A 25,243-nucleotide genomic window follows, 5' to 3' on the forward strand; every position below is an offset into this window, starting at 1 on the left:
CGGTAGGCAGCACTGTGAGAAGCCACGGGGCAGACAGCACTGTGAGAAGCCACAGAACAGACAGCGCTGTGAGAAGCCTCAAAGCAGACAGCACCAAGTGGTAACTCGGGCTGAACCGCATAGAGTGGCAACTTAGGCTGAACCACATGGACAGGCAACTCGGGCTGAACCGCATGGACAGGCAACTCGGGCTGTACTGCATGGACAGGCAACTCGGGCTGAACCGCATGGACAGGCAACTCCGGCTGAACCGCATAGACAGGCAACTCAGGCTGAACCGCATAGACAGGCAACTCTTCTGGAGCAGACTGGAGGGACAGGACCCCCTCTGGAGCAGGCTTTAAGGGCAGCGCCCCCTCTGGAGCAGGCTGTAGCTCAGGAAGAGAGACAGCGGCTGAAGACTCGGAACTGGAGACAGTGGCTGAAGACTCTGAACTGGAGACAGCGGCTGAAAACTCGAACTGGAGACAGCGGCTGAAGACTCGGAACTGGAGACAGCGGCTGAAGACTCAGAACTGGAGACAGCGGCTGAAGACTCGGAACTGGAGAAAGCGGCTGAAGACTCGGAACTGGAGACAGCGGCTGAAGACTCGGAACTGGGGACAGCGGCTGAAGACTCGGAACTGGGTAGCACGGCGGCAGGAGACTTGGGTGCAGAGGCAGCGGCAGGAGACTCCGGACTGGACACCGTGGCCGCAGACTCAGGACCAAACACCGTAGCAGCAGACTCGTGACTGGACACAGTGGCAGCAGACTCAGGACCGGACACAGTGGCTGCAGACTCAGGACCAGACACAGTGGCAGCAGACTCAGGACCGGACACAGTGGCTGCAGACTTAAGACCAGACACAGTGGCTGCAGACTCAGGACTGAACACAGTGGCAGCAGACTCAGGACCAGACACAATGGCAGCAGACTCAGGACCGGACACAGTGGCAACAGACTCAGGACCGACACAGTGGCAGCAGACTCCAAGCTGGAGGCAGATGATGACATCTCAGAGCTGGAGGCAGAGGCTGGGACCTCAGGGATGGTGGCAGTGGCTGGGACCTCAGGGCTGGAGGCAGAAGCTGGGACCTCAGGGCTGGAGGCAGAGGCTGGCACCTCGGAACAGGAGACAGAGGTTGGCACCTCGGAACAGGAGACAGAGGCTGGCTCCTCGGAACAGGAGTCAGAGGCTGGCACCTCGGAACAGGAGACAGAGGCTGGCACCTCGGAACAGGAGACAGAGGCTGGCAACTCGGAATAGGAGACAGAGGCTGGCACCTCGGAACAGGAGACAGAGGCTGGCACCTCGGAACAGGAGACAGAGTCTGGGAGCTCGCAACAGGAGACAGAGGTTGTTGGCACCTCAGGACAGGCGGCTGGAGCTGGCGCCTCAGGGCAAGTGGCTGGAGAGGGTGCCTCGGGACAGGCGGCTGGAGCTGGCGCCTCAGGACAGTCGGCTGGAGCTGGCATCTCAGGACAGGCGGCTAGAGCTGGCACCTCAGGACAGGTGGCAACTGGAGTTGGCACCACAGGACAGGTGGCAACTGGAGCTGGCACCACAGGACAGGTGGCAACTGGAGCTGACACCACAGGACAGGTGGCAACTGGAGCTGGCACCACAGGACAGGTAGCAACTGGAGCTGGCGGATTAGGCTCCATCCCAGGGAACAGATCAGGTTGTAATATAGCAACAGAAGGTGAAGTGCAGAAAAACCCAGGGTCTGGAGAGGAGCACACTGAAGGCTGCTGCATAGGATGTCGTGGTCTACGGATAGGACAGTCCTGTAAGAAGTGCACATTGCTGGCACAGTAGAGACACAACTTGTTTGTTATTCTGCGCCGTCGCTCCTCTTCGGTCAGATGGGGGCGTGGACCACCTGTGAACTGGGAATTAGTTACCCCATAGTTCTTACTAAACAGCAAAATTTGTAGAAGCAAATTTAGGAGGTGCTGTTTGCACAGGTTCAGCAGCAGTAAAGGTTGATTGAGACAGACCAGCAGCTTCTGTATTAGGAGAGACATAATCAGACAGTCTCCTGAGAGGGTCCACAAGTAAAGCGGAAAATCTAGCAACCTGAGAAAGTAGCAAAATAATGTCCATCTGTAAGGTTTGTAGCAGTGGCAATTCCAAGATTGGTGAAACAGACATGTTGCAAAAACAAATGAAAAAAGAATTGCAGAAAAAGGTCCCAGAAAATATTTTCCACACGACTCCTAAGCTGTTTTTTCTTTGGGCTGGTTATACTGCCACGGTTCAAATACAAGTGCAGCTCAGGAGCCAGGAATGAGGTGGAAACACACAAAGTTTATTGCTGAATACTGAATATACAGGAATATGCAGGAATAAATACCGGGTAGATGGCTGATGAAGGTAAGTGGTAATATGGAGAGATCCAGGCAGCATAAAACCAAAAGCACAGCAGAGGAAAGGAACAACAGGATGGGACAACAATAACCAGCAATGAATGCTGGGAGAAACAAGTATAAGAAGGACACACCCAGGTGCAAGGAATAATTAGTGAACAGGAAGCACAATAAGCAGGCACAGTTGGAGCACCTCTGGTGATCAGAGGTACTGCTGCTAACACATAAAATGAATACAAATAATAAAGTCTGATAGTCCAGGAGGCAGGAGCTGCCAGGCAAAGCAGTATGCTGCAGGCAGATCGTGACATATATAGGTTACACACAAAGAAGAATGCTCCATTGCTCCATTGCTAATTGCCATTGCTGAAATATAAATACTAGGGCTGGCAGGCTTGGTCTTCTGAATTTGCAGTCAAATTGCACGGTGTTATATAGGTTACACACAAAGATAAGAGCTCCATTTCTCCATTGCTAATTGTCATTGCTGAAATAGAAATACTAGGGCTGGCAGGCTTGGCCTTCTGATTTTGCAGTCAAATTGTACGGTGCTATATAGGTTACACTCATAGAGGAGAGTTCCATTGCTCTATTGTTAATTGTCATTGCTGAAATATAAATATTAGGGCTGGCAGGCTTGGCCTTCTGATTTTGCAGTCAAATTGTGCGGTGTTATATAGGTTACACACAAACACAAAGAGGAGAGCTCCATTTCTCCATTGCTAACTGTCATTGCTGAAATAGAAATAATAGTGCTGGCAGGCTTGGTCTAAATATGCAGTTACATTTTACTGTACCATAGCTCACTCAGAAACAGGAGAGGTTGCAGGGTTCTGTGCTGAAACAAAAATTTTAAAAATAGGGCTGTTAGTGTTCTTAAAATTCTCCAGAGACATTCTACTGTGCCATAGCGCATACGGAAACAGGAGGGGTGGCATTGTTCTTGTCACTCTTCAGTCTTAGTCATGATGATACTAATCACTCTACATCATATGCTAAAACCTATGTTCAAGTGCATAGTGGTTTTAAGTCAGGGAAACAAAAATGTAAATAAAAAGATTGTGCCTTTTTAAAGAAAAAAACAGCTCTCTAATAAAGGTGAAAGTTTACTGTAGAAAAACATAAAATTGTCAACATGCCATTCTACCCAAAATATTACCAAGCATACCAGAATAAGCTAGCTCCCTTCTGTTAGCTAAATATCAGCACCTGCAATCTACACTGTCATCATATTCACCCTTATCAGTGTGTAAACAAAACTAATTTATCCCTGCTTGAATCCACCATCACAGAAGTCTGTGTACTTTGATGTAATTGCCGATAATGGCCTTCCTCATAGAATTTGTAGTTCATTTTACGGAAGAACTGTCACGATTTTTGGGCAATTCTTTTAGACCAGACCAAATGTCAAAATGTTGTGCAGACTCATCTGCATCACCACTGGTTGTCTTGGGAAAGCATAATTTTCCAGAGAAACTGAAGGAGAAGACGTCATTGTGTCATCTACCACTTGAGCTTGAGTTTGCTGACCAGGAGCTCATTGCATCTCTTGAGATTTGGGTCAGTTGGAAAAAAAAGACATAGTTCTTAAACCTAGGATCAAGCACAGTTGCCAAAATGTAATGATGTAATGATGTTGATAACTCTTGGATCCTGGCGAAGCGAATAAATTAAGTAATGTACAAGTCCAACATAATTAGTGCAATTGCTTTGTTGCATTTCTTCCTTCTATTTCTCTTGCTGCTTTTCAAAAAGTTTAATAAGGGGAATCACTTGACTCAAGCTAACAGTGTCTGCACTCTTCTCCCTGGTGAATTCAGTTTCAGCACCTTGCACAACACAGAAATTATTCTCCACTGCGCTGGACTAAAGTGCATTCCCCCTAAATTCTATTCTTCTTTCAACTGCTACATTCTCCTACATGCTGTTGGAGAATCCCGAAATGACCCTAAATATTTAGACACACAGACAGCATCTCCTGCATTTCATTGTCATTTTTTTAAAAAGTTCTGGAACACCAAGTTGATTGTGTGAGCAAAACAGGGAATGTGATGAAATTCCCCCCCCAATAATGCTCTTACAATATTTATGGGGTTATCAGAAATCACATATCCTCACGAGAATCCAAGCAGGATAAGTCCTTTTGCAATGACATCCCTTAGTTTTTCAAACAGGTTGGCAGCGGTATTACCTCAGACCTGCACCTTGTCTCGTCTCTGATAACCACCTCTCTTTTTTACAGGTGACCTTATCCTCGATAACACTATTCACACCAATGCACCCTCACAACTATCCCAATCTCCACTCTGAGCCACATTTGCACCTCTTGTTTCTGCTGTGCGCTTTTCCCTTTAGAATGTAAGCTCTCTAATGAGCTGGGTCCTCCATACCCTTTGTTTTCATGTCTCCATTCATTTTATCTGCCTTATCTGTTCTTGTTTTATGAATGGCTTGTTTCATGAATGTCCTTGTCTTCTCTACTGTACGGCGCTGTGGAGCACTGTGGTGCCTTACAAATCTACAATAATAATAATAATAATAATAATAATATGCCTATTAGTGAAGCAGATGGTACACAGAGTAGCCCGCCTCTGAAAAATGTGACGTACTTGGGTACACGCTGCTGCTGTTCCTGCTGGTGAAGGCGATTCACCAACACAGTGGGCTGTCACAGTCATATAATCTTTAGTTTGCCCAGTTCCACTTGTCCACATATCTGTGGTTAAGTGTACAGTGGGTAGAATGGCATTTTGTAGCCCAATAATTGAATTTTTACGAACCTTCTGGTAGAGGTGAGAAATAGCTTTTCAAGTAAAATGGTATAGTGATGGATTTTGGTAACGGGGATACAAGACCTCAAGTAACTCTCTAAAACCAGCTGCATTAATAATGGATATTGGACGCAGATCTAATACTACCATAGTCACCATGGCGCCTGTGATCCACTTTGCGACTGGGTGACAGCTTTCATACTCGCTTCTTCTTGCATAGGATTGTTTAACAGTCAATTGTTGTAAACTACTAGTAGTCTTCTTCTTGGTCTGCTTCTGGGTTGAACATCCACCCCCAGCAGCAGGAGCAGCAGCAGTGGGCCAAACACTCAAGGTATCTTCTGATGTGTCCTGGATAGGGGAGGAGTCATCTCGCCTTAGAAACTTGGATGCAGGACTATCTCCGATCACTTGTGAGGATATTGATGATGAAGGTGCTGGGGGTGTAGATTGCAGGTGCTGGGATCTAGCTGAGAGAAGGGAGATAGCTGATGCTGGACTGCTTGTTGTTATTTTTTAGCATAAGTTTCTGATTTTCACAAAATCTTTCCATGAACTTGCCTCAAATGGCATAACATGGATGAGGTTCCTAGATGGTAAAGGTCTCTACCTGTATAGACTGTGGCTTTACAATGCTACAAATGGCTAGACAACTGTTGTCAAGATTTGCGTAAAAATAATTCCACACATAAGAGGTGGATTTTTTGTTCTTATGCCTAGGCATGACAATGGCCTTCTTATCACTGGCAAGAACTGCTGCAGTCTTTGTTTGAAAGTATATGAAAATAATATTGTGACCTGTGAAGTGGTCAAAATTGACTGTAAATGAATTGAAATTAGTGTTATTGAGGTTAATAATAATGTAGGGGGGGGGCAAAATTATTGGATTTTTAGCAAAAAAATAGGGATTTTAGAAAAAAATAGAGATCACCAAAACCAAAACACACAAGGGCAGTTTTGCCAAAACCAAAACCAAAATACAAAGTTAATCAGATCCAAAACCAAAACCAAAACAAGAACATGGGGGTCAGTGAACTAGTTGTAATCTTTTGTACTTTCAATTGTTCATCTCACAATTAGAAGCACAGAAGAAGATACCCATGTATTTTGACCAGACAATTCATATAATAAATATATTGCAATACAAAGTTCAAATGTGCCATATCCCATTACCCATAGCAACCTAGTGCAGTTTTGATAATTAAAGCAAACACATATATGCCTATAGTAGCATTTGTTATTTATTAGAAAACCTTATAAAACCTTATAAAATACAAATTAGACAGTTTATAACAGATAGCACACACTATAAAATGTGTATCAGACGGTATGCAGACCATGCATGCACTATATAATCAGGGCCACCAAGAGGAATTGGGGCCCCAGTACAGCAACTTTCTGGGCCCCCCACCCTCCACACATAGCAGGAGAAAAGATGTCGCCCTTGAAGGGGGGCATGGTTATATATTGATGGGTCATTGCCAACATGGGCGATGGATGCGCCTCTTTACACATGATATTATGGGGGGAATTCAGTTAGCCGCAGTGTGTCTCCGGAACACCCGTGAGACACTTTGCGGTGGAGATTTTGACAGAAATCTCCACTCATTTTTCCTCGCACTGAAAATTCTTCCGTACTGTCACACTCCGTTCCCTGGGTTTCTCTGCTCGGGCCCCTAAACATTGACTGTCACTTTAAGTCTCTCTTCTTAGTACAGGCTGTCAGCTATGCGTTGTATCAGTGATTAGTTTACCTGTGTGTTGGGCAGTTCTGCTATTGGTCAGTCTCTCTTTATAAGGTCCCTCCTTTCACCTGTGGATTGCTGGTTCTTCAAGTCATTCCTGACCTGATTCTTTGCCTGCTCTGTGTTACATATCCTGTTCCACAATTTGTGGTAATTGCTGTGTTTAACATCCGCTGCCAACTCAGCCTGCACTACTGACTACTATGTTCCACATTCTCTCTGGTAAGCTGAACTTCTTTGCTGCTGTGTGTCTGGACCTTGCTGATTTCTACATATCTACCTGTGGTAAATTGCTGTGATCTACATCCACTGCCTACTCAGCCTGCACTACTGACTTCTTCTGCTGTATTCTACATCTTCGTGGTAGCTGTGCTTCATTGCTGCTTACATCTGGACTCCACTATTACTGTACATCAGTCCCACTACAGTGGTACTGTTATGTTCAACGCCCGCTATTCATCTGGTCTGCACCGCTGATTGCTGCCGTTCCATTCCACATCTAGTGGTAAGCTGTGGCTCATCGCTGCTGTGTGTTTCTGGACTTTGTTGTTCTCTGTGCACTAGTTTCACTACTTGTGGTAATCATTGTGATCATCATCTGCTACCTATTCGGTCTGCATTACTACTACTGCTGCTTTGTTCTATCATTCTGTGGCTGTTACCTGTGGGAACAACATTTGATATTTATTTTATCTACATTGTTGTCCATACTGGCTCGTTGACATCTTTAGTGTGAGCTCTGATTCTTCACTGCTGCATTTGGATTCATTGAACTGTTCATCTCCAGTACTTCATTGAACTTTGTATTATGTTCCACTCCTCAGTGGTATATTGGTGATTTACTATTAATTAGTCTGCATTATTGAATTCCATTGATGGTTCCTATTCTCTGTATATTATCGTTATCATCATCTACAGTTTACTCAACCTTCAGTGAACTTTGTATTATATTTTACAATAAAGTGGTAATCGTTATTATCACCATTTGATGTCCGAATTGGATTTCTTCTGTTATCAAGTATTCTCTATCTGTCTCACTGGGAACTTCCTTAGAGGGCCGCGACCTGCAGGGTGGAAGCCGCTGAAGCCCAAATTCCCTTGCAGAGTCTCTGGTGAATACCTTCCACCTTGTTAGACTCCGCGCCTCTAGGGAAGTCTAGCAAACTCCTACTGAGACAACAGGATCTCACTCAACTATTCGTGAGCTCTCTGATACGTACCTGCCTGCAATGTTTACAACGTCATGTCTCAACGGCACATCGCCGGCAATTCAATTCCCCCCATTATGTATTAAAATAGTGTTACTATCACCTACCTGTTATTGCAGCATTTATAACCTATGGGAAATAATAAGTGAACACAGTACACAACACAGATCACACAGTATATAATTATATAACAAGCAAAATATGTGTAATAAAAATAATAACATATATCTTTATATTTGGAAATGGTTAGATAATGAAACACAATTGTTACTGTATAAGATAAATGACTGCCTCTAGAGCTCTGCAACTCCATACAAATATACAATAAAAATTAAGAGGCACTCAAAATCCCTTAAACATAAATTCACTAATGACGAGAGAAATTTTAAACTCCAAACTTATTTATTCATAAAGTAACAATATGGGGGAGATTCAATTGCTGGCGATGTGGCACACGGACATTGCTCTGCGCACATTGCCGGCATTTATAGTAGGAATTTCCACCACGAGGTGTCTTGTGGACATTCCTGAGAGACCTTGAGCACTCCTTAAGTTTTGGCATGGAGTATATAATACATATATTATAATAAAACATTACATTTAACAAGCCACCAAAAAATACATCATGCCACCCCCACAGCCACATTGCAACCCCCCCAGACACATCTTAGCTCCCTCATACACATAATAACCAACCCAGACACATCATAACCCCTCCAGACACATCATAATCATCCCAGACACATCATAACCCCTCCAGCCCAGCATACTAACATAAGCTGTGCCAGTACTCAGTAAGCAAAGTTGGAACTCCTCCTCCTTGCTCTGCAGGTTGCTGGGACAGTGTGCAATGTCACACACTGTCTGGGAACTGCTGACAGCTGTCAACTCGCCCTCCCCCTTTACATCACCCTCCCATTCGTGGGTGCTCACATACGTCAGGCGTTCAAGTGTGTATACTTACGCTCCACTATAGCATAGTACAAATTCAATGAAATTAAAATTAAATATCACCATTTATTTTCCCCTTTAAAATTCAAATGAGAATTTTCTCTTCTTTAGAAATAGAAATGTCAAATGAATAACGCAACAAGGCTTGCATGACTTGATATAATATAGTTGCAATGCTAATGCATTAAGTACTACCAGATGGAGGGGTCAAGACACAATCAGCCAATCAGAAGCAACTAGATCATGCTGCTAATGGTTATTACCATCTATTTATTGTTTAACCAACCTTACTGCACTTCATGAGATATGATTCGTAAAAGTCATTTCTGCAGACATGTTCATGTCTAATTACAAGAACACAACCTGACTGCACTCATCCTATTGTTGCCCACCCCTGCCCACCCATTTAGCATCTACAGGCATAAGGAGCCGCAAGTCAATGTTACGCAAAAATGTATATACAAACGTATGCAGGCACATTTTTGCTATGCATGTGCAGTATGGAAATGCATATCTTACACAAGTAAAACTGGTATACATCTAAATTTAAATGATACATCAAATATAACTGTCATTTAAATAAAAAAAAAACAAGTATTACTTCTGATTGGCAGGAATATTTAAGATTTTCAAATCATTCTTATTCTGTGAGGATTTACAGCTACTAAGGTAGGAAGAGCTCTGGAACAGGACTAAGTCAAGGAAGGTAATGTTTGGTGGTATTTTTATGGGTAAGGGGCACAGAATTTGTACTAGGTTGCTGGAGCGTTTTGCTTTACCATCTATTCTGGAATATGCTTTATTATTTTAAAATATCTTCTCAATGTAAAAGTATAAAAGCTAACATAACAACACACTCACCTAATTTACTTTAACAGAATGTGTGAAACAATAATAGTCACATAAATAAAGCAACTTTTAATGGCTGTACTATCTTTTCTTGGCTAACATTTAAACTCTACATTTTATCAAACAAGTTCTTAGTATTCTCAAGTATGCACTTCAGGTTATTGCCAATCTCTCCAACTGGAAGTTATTATAGATGTTTTACTCAATGGTACTTAGCTACTTTTTTTCCCATAGAATTCAGAATTGATGGTATTGCGGATTTTTTTTGCTTTTAGCAAGAATGTATTCCAACTATATTAGCTACTTTACAATATCATCATATCGTTCCTAATGTGATAAACAAAAATGCAATATACTATGTGCATATTAGGATTTATTTGTCCTTCTCAATGTGTCCTTGCTTACAATCCCTCAGATTCATTAATGATTCAACAGATGTTTCTTAAATATAATGTATTATACAGCTATTGTATGTAATCTAAGAGCCTAACATAAACTCATACAAATATGTTAGCAATATAGTATTATGTACTATACCAATATATACTATACTCTATACCCTTGTTAAGATGCATTTAATAATATCACTATAGTGTTGTTAATACTGGACAGTAGTGTTAATGAAAGCAGATTCCTCACTTTCTCACAATTCTTGTAAAATTTGACAGAGTGGCTTATTATAACTCAGAACATCGGAGGGAAAGATATGATGCTGAATTACCTTTGTAACATGGCACAATAAAGGGGTGTTGCTATGTACGGGCCCATGATATCAAACACAGTGTCCTGACTCAAATACCAAATTATCTTTTATTCGTTTTTAAATGTTTCATAACAACTTACTGTAAAATACATATTGTAATAAACAAAGAATTTCAGCCCTTACTAGTGTTGCTTGCATCTGTATTCAAATGTGATGAGCTTCTGGTATAAGTGTGGGAAACATAGTTTGACTATCCAGACACCACCACATTTTCCTAAAGTCTATGGCATTTACAATAATGTCTTTGAGCAGATAGTGTTACACCGACATTATAATTTATTACTATTATAACACCGATTTAAATATACAACCTCAGAAATGAATACACTTTTAGAAAACTCGCACTTGTATTTATAGCAATATACTAATGAAAGCATGAAAGCTAAGTATTAAAAGAACTTATAAATAACACTCAAGACTTTCTTATAATAACAGTCTTTGTTTAAGATCTTAATACTTTCCATAAAATTCAGCTCATCTCCTGAAAACAAATGATTAAGTATTATGGGGGCTGTTGAAAATGTTTAACTGCATGAAAATAGACTTGGTAAAAAAATAAAAAGTTATATATATATATATATATATATATATATTATATATATATATATATATATATACACATACACACGTATAGATAAATATAGCTGATGAGGTGTGAAAGAATATGTGCAATCAATGATTAGTTCATTCTAAGTGCAAGGACATTCACTGTAGACAAAAGAATAGTCAACATGACTGGGTACTGATATCTAATCAAGCACAATTGAAGAGACAGTTCCACATCTTGCTGCTCTGATTACCTTTTCATTCCACCTGTCCATTATCTTTTAAGGAGCCAAGAAGCTTCATTTTTGCTACTATTGCTGAAGAAAAGTTGCACATGATTTTGATGCATTAAGACCCTTTCAAACTTCATTTCTTAATTGTAATCTAAAACAAAGATGTGGCTTGGCAGGAATGACAGCCAAATGACAATCTTTGGCTCCAGATTTAAAGATTACTAAAGCTGTTTTTAGACTTTGGTCTCATTTTAGCAATTCTTTCAATGAAGACAGATGCTGTGGAAGACTGACATGGGAAAAAAAAACCCCTCAGGTCTTTTCATTCTTCACAGAACAGAGACTTATGAGTTTACAAATGCTAAACAATTCTGGATTAGTTGGATTTGAATCCAAGACTGAAATACATAAACCCCCTATGAAAATTAACAACTGTAACCAACACTTAATTGCTTGAAAATTGCATTTTAAAATAGTTTATAATTGAATGTATAGTACAATATATTTTTGAAACAGCTTTCGAAGTGTCTTACCTTACTAAGCTACTAACGCTGTCTGGATCATGGGCTGTCACCATTCCCACAACTGTGCCACTATTTGCATTCTCATATACATCCATCTCATAAGAAGGCTTTGTAAACAAAGGTGCTTCATCTACATCACCAACAATAACTTTCAATATTGTTGTATCTTTAAAGGGTCCCAGGTGAGAAAATTGTGAGTCCAAATGAGTATTTACTCCTTCGATGTTAAGTGAATATAATTTCTTTTTTTCATAGTTTAAAGGCTGAAAAAAGATACATGAGCATTAAATATGCCAACATGAAACAGAATTTATTCAAATACAGAGAATGACATATACAAGATAATCACTGTGAAAATTAAAATTTTAATAATGCACATTTGAAACACTCGATCCAGTTCCTCAACTTTGAGGATTCCCTTAATAACACACAAAGCAATAACTTCTCCAGTTACCACAAATGAAAAGAAAAACCTAACCTTCACCTGTACAGGACTGACTTTCAGATACATTAGACTAAAAAATGTATTTGACTCCCTCTGGTAATAATACATAAGACAAGGGCATATCCAAAGATACTCACTGTATATTGATATTACAGCAAAAAATATAACAGCCTACAGTGAAAACTATCACTCTGACAATAGCTGACAGCAAGTGCCGATAAGAACTAAAGTATATAAAGCATACAAAACTTCTTGTGAAGCTAGCTTCAGTATGTAGTGTAATCAAAGCACTCTAGAATGTAGAAAAAAAATCCAAAATATATGTAGAAAAGAAAAAACCCATTAGATATATTTTCATATTATAAATACATAAATAAATCAAATACCTATACCAAGATAAGTTAGTTATGTTTATTAAAACCCAGGGGGTTAATTAATGGTGTGTGTGCTATTCATTGCAGCAAAAATCTGTTGCTTTTGCTATCTCTTTCCCAGATGTGAACATAGTGCAAACTCACAAATATTAGCAAACATGAATTATTATATAAGTTTTGTGAAAATGTTTAATCTACTCTTGAGTCTAACCCTATTGATCTTCTGTGCTCTTGTACACTATGCTTGTGGAAATTTGCATTGTGATTGTATACAGCATTACATAGAGTATGACAGCAAAGAACGCATCTGTTTATGTAGTGACCCATTCATTGATCTTTGAGAAAGTAGACATTAAGTATTGTAAATGACTGTTGGATGGACAATACTGTATATCCCTCTGTCCCCTACGTGTAGTTATCAAGTTGTGACTAAATCTATGTAGAATTTTCTGCATTTTGTTCTTTTTTATGGTATAATTTACTATATATTCAGAAGGTGTATATCTGGCTAAATTGAAAAAAAATTACAGTACACACAAGAGGTAGGCGCTCATTGACTAGATTAATATCATTGGTGAGTTATAGGTGTTGCAATTTGGAAATTAATAATATATTTTGCTATCCTATATGTTATTCGGCTATCCTAATAGTGTGCATTCCCTGATCTTTATATTACTGAGGCTTCTCATATATTGCTCTCATGTATAATATTCCGCTATTCAATTGGTGTGTGTTACTTTATCATTATATAGTTGACTGAATGGTATTCCACTTCAACATTTTTTTTCCATGCCAATATATTCAACAGTGATAAAACTTGGCTAAAACACTAAAACCAATACACAAGTAAGCATAAACCTAAAACATAAATACAATTCATATTCATATCTTTAGTAGTGTCACATGAAAACAAGAAAATAAATATTGCACTATGTCCCAGTTTACTGTAATTCCATGATTAGCCACATGCTTGAGGTGATTCACACAAATAAAGCTCAGTCCAATATCTCCAATGTTGGAAAGGGTATATAATATCACACAATGTTCAAACGATGTCTTGCTGGAGTTAATGGAGTTTATCATTATTCAGTCAACTATATAATGATAAAGTAACACACACCAATTGAATAGTGGAATATTATACAGGAGAGCAATATATTGGAGGCCTCAGTTATATAAAGATCAGGGAATGCACACTAATAGGATAGCCAAATAACATACAGGATAGTGGAATCTATTATTTATTTCCAAATTGCAACACCTGTTACTGACCAATGATATTAATTTAGTCAATGAGCGCCTACCTCTTGTGTGTACTGTAAATTGTTAAGTAAGGGTGGGATCCCACTTCAACTGTTTCTAAATTGAAAATAATGCATTCAAATAGTACCAATGATTGTAAAGAAACTCTTTTTAGCCATAATTTTTATGCAGAGTACCTGGTAAAATGAGTTAATTATTGAACATAGAAAATAATATCAATATTATCAGAGAGTAACAAATGTTGTAATATCTCACAGTCCCAAGTAAATTCTAAAACAGAATAAATAAGGATGATTTTTGAAAACAGTATAATAAAAATATAATAAAGATCACCCCCATTTTTTAATAGGAATGTCTTACATAGCCAAATCATTTTAATCTATTATGCTATTAAAACATTCTTTTTGAAAGCATTTAGCTAATCCCACTTCACTATCCAGAGCTGTATCTGCTCATTCTCTTTCCTTAACATATTGTGAATGGCTTTACTTGTTAATTATAATATATAAGGAAGGAAGGGACGCATCTTGGCATTACAAGTGGACAGAAGATTTGAAAGATGGAGAAGTCTGCTTGGAACAGAAAACAGTATATGGTGACCTTACAAATGATAAGTATTTTAGAAGTAGCGATAAATACTTAAGTGCAATTTTAATGAGGGTGAAAATAGACTTAACAACAAATAAATAATAAATTAGATGTCTTATATAATAATTAAATAAATAATCAAAAATTAGGTGTCTGATTTATAATTCCCCCAACTATCTATAAAACAAGTTTCTAAAAGAATAGAGGTGTCAAGCAACTGCCAAGAATGAGCATCTAAGGCAGAGGTGAGATATAGATGGCCTGTCAACCCTTCACTTGTGGCTCCCCAGCCGACTCATCCCGGCCAGAATGAGGACTGCCGACTTCCGCGTCATGTGCCCCTCTTTCCACCTCTTTCACGTTGCCTATCATTGATCTAAGAATTAAAGGTCATGTGCAAAGATATTTAATGAAACAAAATTTATTATTATTATTATTTTTATTATTATTATTATTATTATTATTATTATTATTATCGCAGATATGTAAGACACCACAGTGCTCCACAGCACCATGCAGTAGGGAAAACAGTACATACAAAAAACAGGAACATACAAGGTAGACAAAATAAATGCAGAAATGAAAACAAAACACCCTGCTCATTAGAGAGCTTAAATACTAAGTGGAACAGGGTACAGCTGAAACAAGAGGGGCAAATGTGGTTCAACATGGAGATATTTGTGAGGGTGCATTAGTGTGAATAGTGTTATCGGTGATAAGGTCACCTGTAAAAAAGAGATGGGTTTTCAAAGAGCATCTATAGATTTGAAGGCTGTGGGAAAGTCTGATTGAGCGTGGTAGGTAATTCCATAAGTGGGGAGCAACATGTGAAAAATGTTGTAGGTGGGAGTGAGAGGTGGTTACCAGAGATGAGACAAAGAGCAGGTCAGAGGTAGATCTAAGAGGGTGGGAGAGAGAGTATTTTGTTATGAGATTTAAGATGTATACAGGGGTAGTGTTGTTGAGGGCTTTGTAGGTAAGGGTGGTTATTTTGAATTTGACTCTGGAAGACACAAGGAGCCAGTGTAGGCATTTGCAAAGTGGTGCAGCAGATGTGGAGCGGTGAGAGAGGAAGATTAGTCTTGCAGCAGCATTTTGGAAGGATTGATGTGTGGATATATGGGTATCACAGATGCCAAATAGCAGGAGGTTGCTTAGTCAAAACGGGAGATGATGAGAGAATGGATAAGAGTTTTGGTAGCATGTTGAGTAAGAAAAGGACATATTCTGGCAATGTTTCTAAGGTGGAGTCGACAGGACTGGGATAGGAGGAATAAAGCAGAGTGTGGAGTCAAGTGTGACACCAAGGCCACGGGGTTGGGAGACTGAGGAAATTGTGGTGTTTTTGATAGTGATGGAGATTTGATTCATTCACTATATATTAACAAAAAACACATAAATATATGTGACAATCACAGCAAAACATTGGCACACTGTCAAAACAGGTAGCTTCTGCGAGTTATCTTTAAAATGTGTTTTGAATAAAGTCTGTTTTCTTCATTTTTGTCACATGTGACCATTGTTCCATTGATTTTTTTCCCAGCTGTTAATGTACATGAGTGGTGTCTTAGTATTGCTTCATGATTCTTGTTCAAGGTTTTCACAATTCTGATTAATTCTACAAGTTGTTCTACTCTGAGAAACCTGTTTGCTTTTGCTATCTAAACCTGTATCATGGGCAAGTATACACAGATCAAATAAATAATAGCAGGAGAATATTATTTATATCCAAGTGATGTAACTCATACATACATATCCAGCCTATCACTAGAGCACAGGGACACATTTTAAAAAAGTTAAGCATTGCGTAGAGTAGGAACAACTGTAAATTTAGATACTATGAACAAATATGTCATCTCCACCAAGTGGAAATGCATTCTATCTCCTACAAGGTTGTAGACAACTCTTTCTGATAATGTAATATACTGTATATTATTCTACAGAAGGATTCTCGCCAAAACAGACTTACAACATACGAAGGTTAATCAAGGAATGCTTCTAAAATTCTGTTTAGTCTAGAATAGACAAACGTGAATAGGTCTGTCATTGTGTAAGAGATTATGGCTATAACCTGGGATTTATCATGTGGGTTATAACTCCCTCCTTTCAAGATACTATTAATAACTTGGAAAAGACAGAGGATGGACCTCCTACCTGTAGGGAGGCTATTTAAATCTAGAAACATGAGTAGTAGATCAGAACAACAGCAGGGTCAACCTTAGGACCGTGGCATTGGGTTGATGCATTTTATTTCCTAGATTTTTCCTTGCACATCTGCTTACATTTTTCTGTTACTTTAATCCAACATCCTGCTTCATTTCCCTTTTTTATAAAAAAACACATCTTCATAGCTAATTCTGCAGCAACTTTTTATTCTCGCTTTGCCATTTCTATTTCTTGCCTTTATCCCACTTCCAGTTCTCTTTCACTAATGCTTATTTCACATACTTTACCTTGCTCTCCTTACCCTCCTTTGTGCACCTTTTCAGCCTTTGCTAAAACATCTTTTCACTTCAGTAGTCCTCTGTTGATTCCCCCGTTCCTTAAACATTACATCTTCACTGCTAATTTTGCTGCTATTAAAAGTTGCTTTGAATTTTCACCATGCTTCTCTGCAATCTTGCATATTATTAAAATGTGCATAGCTATAGATGTTGTCTAAATGCATTACTATAGCACTGTATCATCAGACATTTGTTACTTAATCATACCTTTGCATTTAGTGATGGGTTCTGTAGCCAGGTTATGAGTGTAATGCATTTAAAGAATGGTTCATACAGTTTGCTATATATCATCACATTTCTGACTGGTTTTCCTAATAAGAATTTCATCTAAATACAACATACAACACACAACATACAATACAACACTGTTTGCATTTCTGTCAATTATTTTGTTTTAATTTTCTGCACAGAATATTCAAGAAAATCCTTGCTATAGATTTGTAGTACTATATTTTACTTGGCTTATACCTGTTATAAAAACATATTTTCAAAAAATATTACAGTGTTTATTCCCTTTGGTGAAGCAACTCTGTATTACAACAGGCAGGGTTAATTCAATAAGCCATTTCTAATCTGGCACCTGAGTGGAAAGGCTTATGTTAGGAAATTTTTTCTCAGGCTCCTACATCATGGTAAATTTGAGCAATGGTTTTGGATTGTCTGAGGGGTTGGGTACGCTTTGTAGATACTGGAAATGTCAGCAATGATCCTGTCAACATGAAAATGAAGCGTTGCATTGCATTGGTTTTTGCTAACCGTTTACATGTGTTTCACAGTCACCTGGAGTGAGTTCAGGTAAGGATTTAACCCTGTATGCAGCCTTCCTCTGCAGTCTGTTAGTTGAATAGCTAAGTCCTCTTATAGAGGCCTGTGGAAATCCACTCCCTGTGTCACATATCCCTTCCCCTGGCGTCACAAAGTAGGCTGGGGTGGACTTCGCTATGAGCTTATATTGTGACAATGCATCTGCATTTTTGTGCAAAATCCATAGTCTATTTTCCATGCTATTCAACTGAGGTTTGACCAAACATTGTCAAACAACATATCTCAAGTGTTTGGCTTTTTCCATTGCCACCTTAAGTGCCCTCTCTACCAATGCAAGAATGGTGATTTTGTTTTCTTGCCACTTGAGAATACTGTTATGAAACAGTCTGTCCTCTCTCCCTCTCCCCCCACTCATAGCCCCTTATTTTTGTAAAAGGATGCTTATGAGCTCTTTCTAATTGTGGCTGTTCTGTGACAGCGGGATAGGTTTTCTGGCATAAAGAACAATCCCTACATAACCTTTTTACAGCTAAGTAGACTGCAGGCCAGTAAAACCTGTGTAAAATGTGTTCCCTCATTTTTCCTTCACCCCAAGTGTCCCCCATCCACTTGGGTGTCTGCAGTTTAAGTGTACATGAATTTGTAGAACTACCAATTGTTCTACCTACCTCCACTTTACAGCAGCAATACAAAACAATACATTATTTTTGACCACATAGGATGGCATACAGGTCTTGCAATATCTCCAAAATTTCTAGATAATTTAAAGGAATGCTGTTAAGTCACATTATTTCTCTGGTCATGTGCAAAGTTCAGAAAATGTAATAATTCTGGATAATTAGACCAGTCCATACCCTCACCAACAGCCGGGGAGGGCACATCTGCGAAGTGACCAGCAAACGCTGATATCGACTGTCCAGGCTTCCATGAACAATGTCACATTGCTGGCAGTCCTATCGTGATGCCCAGCATTGGCAGTTCCCAAAGATTAAGGTCCAGACACAATGATTCCTTGGGCATGTCCTTTAAGACCGGACTTCCGACCATTGATTTAGTTGCAGACATGCCCGACTGGACTTGCTCACAAAGGACCTCTTTAAACAGTAGGAAGTCTCATCCAAGAGTAAACAGATATGGCACCTTAGGAGCTATGGCCGTCACTACCTTCACAGATTGGCCTTTTAACCAAATGGCCAAAAGAGTCCTTTGCAAACTCTTGGTTGCCCCAAGTGTGTAGATTTCTGATCAACCGTAAGACCTTGGCTTCAGCCAGGGCAGAGCTGGAAACCAGTGTAAATTCACTCCCACTGTCCACGACAGTCTGGACAACCCTACTGTTCTCCCGCACAGTCACTTTAATTATAGCAGGTCCACTGGTTGCGAAAGTTTGGCCACAGCAATTTAGAAAGAGAGGCCTAGCTTGGGTGGATGAACAGCCCCTGAGCTTTTGGGGGCTAGTGCACATGGTGTTAAAGTGTCCAAGCTTTCTGACACCTCAGGTCAGTAACCATTAAAGCTGGATCTCGACTAATAACAGTGTTCTCTTTGAGGACTTGGACTTCAGGTTTACATAATTGGACAGTCTCATCCTTTGGTGTTCACCAGGTCCCTCTGAGAGGATGTCAAGGCCACTGCTTGGTCTCATTCCTCAGTGTATCTATAAGAAAGAGTATTTTCTTCATGTAGCAATCATTCAAGCTTTTCATGCTTTACAGCCAAACAAAGCCTCTCTAACTTGCACTCTACAAGATCTCTTGCTGTGTGCACCTCCTGCTGAACCATGACAAGCTTTTGTTTTAAAAAGCAATGTCTTCATCTTTCTCTGCTGCTATCTCTTTAGGAGCTCTCACTGCTTTTTCTCTTTCATTATAGCACTCTTGCAACTCATGTAACACATCTTTCAAAGTTTCAAAAAGCACTATTTCTTGCTCTCTCTCTGCAGTATCTTTACGAGTCTCAGCTTCTTTTCCTCTTTCTTCATATAACTGTTGCAACGCATGGAACTCATTTCTCAAGGCCTCAGAAACAGCTTCTTGGGCTTTTATCTTTTTATAATACTATTGGTTTAAATTCCACACTTCTTCTACAAGACAGTAGTTTTGTCCTCTAAAAGTTTTCTCCAAGTAATCATACTCTTCCCTTGCCACATAATCTGACCCAGATAACACCAGGTTTGTGCAGGAAGCAAAGATTTTCCAGCTTCATCTCCGCTCTGTAAACGTCAGTGCGGGTTTTCTAAATCTTTAAATTCCTATTTACATTTTAAGATGTTATTTAATTAAGTCTTTATTGAATTATATCACATCTATTCTCACACATGTGAGAATTTTTTTTACAATTAAAGTATTAAAGAAAAAACTTTTGCTGAAGGGTTCGCAATGCATGATAGTGATATTCAATACATTTCACTCACCAGCATTGCATCTGGTTAGCTGGTTGGACATCTGTGCGTTGGCTGTCCTTTGTGACCCTGCTTCTGATATCACTTGTGACACAAATACCCCTCTGGTGATGCAAACACAAACAACTTCTTGTTGTATAAATTGTGCTTTTATTATTACATCACAATAAAACATCATACACTTCTGTCAGGATGACACCAGGGAACCTAACGCTGACTAGACGTAATTATCTTGTCTGCTGTCACCCTGTACATATGCACAATATAGGTTTGTATATACAAATCCCCTCACTTTGATCTAATTACTTCTTTAGACCACCTGTGTGTGTTCAGGCTAGGAGTTTTACTGTGTAAATACTTAACCCTGTATACAGCCTTCCTCTTCAGACTGTCAAGCTAAGGCTGTTGGAGAGGTATCAAGTATAAAAACCTGTTTGTTTGTTGATAGCTGGTCCCTGTTAATTTAGGGTTTAGGGTTAATATTGTGAGGAAACGGGGTACTACTGGACTGAGAACTATGTAATCATCACCCGTTTCTCACGGTTTATTGTACTTTTTAATCCTTGGCCCAGTCTAAGTATATACACCAGAGCATTGGTGTATTATGTGTATTATTATTTCATGTTATTAGACACATTTTGCCCATACTATTACCTGTGATATTGTATGTAGTATAAATAGAAACAATATTGCCATACTGTGTGAAAATATCAGAACAACAGCAGTCATTTTGCTTGTGGTAGCTAATGTAATTACCATTTGTCTCAAATGTGTATTGTATGGGGTGCAGCTGAGGTGAGGTTTGTTATCAGAACAATGTCTGAGTTAACTAGCTGGCAGCCCATGTTAATTAGCTAGGTCAACAGATAACCTGAGAGGTAATGAGGTTAGAACTTCTACTCATATGCAATGTGCCTCCACAGTAATATATTGGTTGAAATAGCATGGGGAAATGTATCAATATGTGTCAATATAAATGTAATTGTATCAAAAGGTATCACAGACTTATATTGTGTAACCCTGCTGATATCATGTGTCAAAAGTCTTATTGTTCCATGTAAGCGTGCAGTGTCATTCCTTGATGTACTATTGTAACCCCATGTGTAGTGTATCCAGCCAAAACAGCTAATTGAGTCAAGCCATTCTATTGTCTAATCAAGGTAACAGGGACAGTATGTCTAGCAGCTAAATTGTTGACTGGGAGGCCCCTTCTGTAAAGGGGAGGTTGGAGACATTTGACCCTATTTCCTGGGTACAGAGAAAATAAGATAGGGCGAGGAGAATGCCAGGGGGGGATGCTAGTTTGGAGGATCCTGGTGTAGAAGACATCAGTGAAAAGGACTCTGGGCCAGGAACTGTGGTGCCGCTGGAGGGAACCCTACCAGGACAGGGTTGGTGTGAGCTAGTAACCCAGGCTAGGAGACACCATAACTGTTTTGCTAAACGGTAGTGGTAATATTGCGGGAGGATAAGACCCTGAAAGGGACAGAGATTATGACTTTGGAGTGCTGACTGCAGGAGGCTGCTGGAGGATACGTGCTACCATTTACCCTGTAACTTGTGAACGTCTTGTGGTGTTGTGCTGTCGTAATAAAGTCTTATTTTGCATATATCTTGGTCTACCCGAGTGAGTTGAATCCCACAGAGGGTAACTTCCATCCCAGCTAAGGGTGGTATCCTCACATTTGGTGGCAAGCAGTGGGATCACTCGGCCCGGTGTTGCAAGAACCGGGAAGGCTGCAAGGGACGCAAGCGGTTGCAGTCCAAGGGCCTTGTAGGTACAGCACAGCACGGGCTACACAGCACCCAAAGGAAGCCTATCAGAGGAGTTGCAAGAAACGTGAGACATGATCAAGTATAACTCCCTAAAACTGGATGAACTCCGGGGATTATGCCAGACAAGGGAAATTGCTACTACCCAGGATGACTTCAGGCCACAACTAGTGGAAAAACTATGCAAATGGGACCTGTGCCTACTCGATAATGCGGGCAGGATGAAAATAGCAGAGGTCCCAGCAGTGGAAGGCACCCAAGTTGGGACTTATGTTGCAGAAATCCTGAAAGCCAAGGAGTTGTATGAGGACCAGGAGCAGCCAGTAAGGATTCAGGAGATTGCAGCTACAATACAAACATCCCCCACCCCAGGCCAGTCAGCAGTGCACAGTGGAAGCTATGACTATGGTCAGCTTCGTCAAGAGCTGCAGCACGTCCTCAGTCAGTGGATCCGGAGAAAAGGACTTGAGCTGGTAAAAGCAGGGCTGACTGAGATATTTCCCAGCCTTCAGGATTGGGTGGCAAAGTGTAACCCACAGTCCTGGGATAAAGCAGAAAAGGGGCAGAGTGAAGGCCAAAGGCGACCCAGCAGTCAAGGACAAGCAATACCACACTTGGGACAAGTCGGGAAGTGGTGCCTTCGATGTGAATACTGGGGACATCTTCAACAGCAGTGTCCCAGGAAAGGAGGTCAATTAGACCAATTCCCTCCCACGGGGGTTGTTGGCAGGAGCCACCCCCGGAAAAACAAACACTACCACCCTGATGCGCCAGAGGCGAGGGGGGTAAAGGCCACTTGCAATGCTGTGGCTGACATGAGGCAAACAACAGGAGGACGCCTTTACAGGCACTTGAAACCTGTATGGGTGGATGGCAGAAAAGCCCAAGGATTTAGAGACTGTGGGGCAGCCATCACCCTGGTACGCCCCGAGTTGGTGGATTCCAGAAGAATTATCCCCAACAAGTACTTTAAAATTAGGATGGAGGATGGACGATGGGCAGAGATTCCAACAGCCCAAGTCCAGTTGCATTGGGGCCATTGTAACAACCTGGTAGAAGTTGGAGTTATGGCAGGAATGTCCAATGAGGTGATTTTGGGCAATGATTTGGGGCAAGACCTCAGGAATTATTTTGTTGAAAAAGCCCATAGAAAGGTGAGCCCCAGGCAGAGGAAGAACAACCACTTCTACACGCCAGTAACTAACGGGTATCAGCAACCTTTCTTTACCATCTCCGGGCCTCTGAGGGTGAGTAGCCAAGACCATCCTGAGGGGGGGTTAGTCCTGGGGGAGGAGGATAAATCTAGACTGCAAGAAGCCCAGCTACTAGATCCAGATCTAGAAGGGATGCGGGCACTAGCAGATATGTCGTATAAGACTGGGGTGGTAGAGGATTGTGCTTGGTTGGATGGGTTACTGTATACGGTGTCCAGCCCAAATCATAAGTACAGGTTGGTAGTCCCACCCGAATATCGGGATCGGTTTATAGCTCAGGCCCATGGGGAAGGGGGTACCGATCACAGAGGAAAAAGGAGAACACGAGCCAGGCTCAGACAGCAGTTCATGTGGTTAGGTTTAGCGAGGGATGTAGACCGCTACATAGCCAACTGTGCAGACTGCAAGAATATGTTAGGGCATGGCTGCAACAGTGACATTCGGACACAGGAGGGGAGAAGGCAGCATAAAAAGCAGGACATTGATGACTGCGTGATGTTACTCTCAGTAGTCCCTGCAGGAGATAGTGTGCAGCAGGATTCCTGCAAGAACCCTGTGCATAAGCGGGTGCAGACTGGGGAAATGAGTAATCCCAGTGCAGAAGGGAACTGGGGAAGGGGGAGGCGTAGCCAGACAGGACCCCAGACAACCAGGGAAAGGCAGTCGGTAAGGCTCTTAGACAGCAGGGCTCAGAGTAGCTACTGGAGCAGGAGACCAAGACTTCCCGCAGAGGTTCTGGGAATTGATAGGTGCTGGCGGCTACAAGAATATAACAAGGTGCAGCAAGTGAACGCTGGAGGCTGCGCACAGCCCAGCAGGAAATTGGTTCATCTCGTGGGAAACCACATAAAACCTGCAGTAGTGTCTGCAGAAGAGACTGGGGCTCAAGTTTAAAAAGTAGGGGAGGAATGTGAGGAAACGGGGTACTACTGGACTGAGAACTATGTAATCATCACCCGTTTCTCACGGTTTATTGTACTTTTTAATCCTTGGCCCAGTCTAAGTATATACACCAGAGCATTGGTGTATTATGTGTATTATTATTTCATGTTATTAGACACATTTTGCCCATACTATTACCTGTGATATTGTATGTAGTATAAATAGAAACAATATTGCCATACTGTGTGAAAATATCAGAACAACAGCAGTCATTTTGCTTGTGGTAGCTAATGTAATTACCATTTGTCTCAAATGTGTATTGTATGGGGTGCAGCTGAGGTGAGGTTTGTTATCAGAACAATGTCTGAGTTAACTAGCTGGCAGCCCATGTTAATTAGCTAGGTCAACAGATAACCTGAGAGGTAATGAGGTTAGAACTTCTACTCATATGCAATGTGCCTCCACAGTAATATATTGGTTGAAATAGCATGGGGAAATGTATCAATATGTGTCAATATAAATGTAATTGTATCAAAAGGTATCACAGACTTATATTGTGTAACCCTGCTGATATCATGTGTCAAAAGTCTTATTGTTCCATGTAAGCGTGCAGTGTCATTCCTTGATGTACTATTGTAACCCCATGTGTAGTGTATCCAGCCAAAACAGCTAATTGAGTCAAGCCATTCTATTGTCTAATCAAGGTAACAGGGACAGTATGTCTAGCAGCTAAATTGTTGACTGGGAGGCCCCTTCTGTAAAGGGGAGGTTGGAGACATTTGACCCTATTTCCTGGGTACAGAGAAAATAAGATAGGGCGAGGAGAATGCCAGGGGGGGATGCTAGTTTGGAGGATCCTGGTGTAGAAGACATCAGTGAAAAGGACTCTGGGCCAGGAACTGTGGTGCCGCTGGAGGGAACCCTACCAGGACAGGGTTGGTGTGAGCTAGTAACCCAGGCTAGGAGACACCATAACTGTTTTGCTAAACGGTAGTGGTAATATTGCGGGAGGATAAGACCCTGAAAGGGACAGAGATTATGACTTTGGAGTGCTGACTGCAGGAGGCTGCTGGAGGATACGTGCTACCATTT

General features: G+C 40.8%; 1 protein-coding gene across 2 annotated transcripts in view; it reads right to left on the reverse strand.

The window, feature by feature from the left end:
• CDH18 (cadherin 18) overlaps window positions 1-25,243 on the reverse strand; it is a 465,964-nt gene that overhangs the window by 51,947 nt on the left and 388,774 nt on the right. For both annotated transcript variants that reach the window (XM_075212928.1, XM_075212927.1), the window contains exon 7: window positions 11,952-12,205. In XM_075212928.1, coding sequence (XP_075069029.1) covers window positions 11,952-12,205 — 254 coding nt within the window. The remainder of the gene's footprint in view (window positions 1-11,951; window positions 12,206-25,243) is intronic.

The sequence above is a fragment of the Mixophyes fleayi genome, chromosome 5 (assembly GCF_038048845.1).
Source record: "Mixophyes fleayi isolate aMixFle1 chromosome 5, aMixFle1.hap1, whole genome shotgun sequence".
NCBI classification, from domain to species: Eukaryota; Metazoa; Chordata; class Amphibia; order Anura; family Limnodynastidae; genus Mixophyes; species Mixophyes fleayi.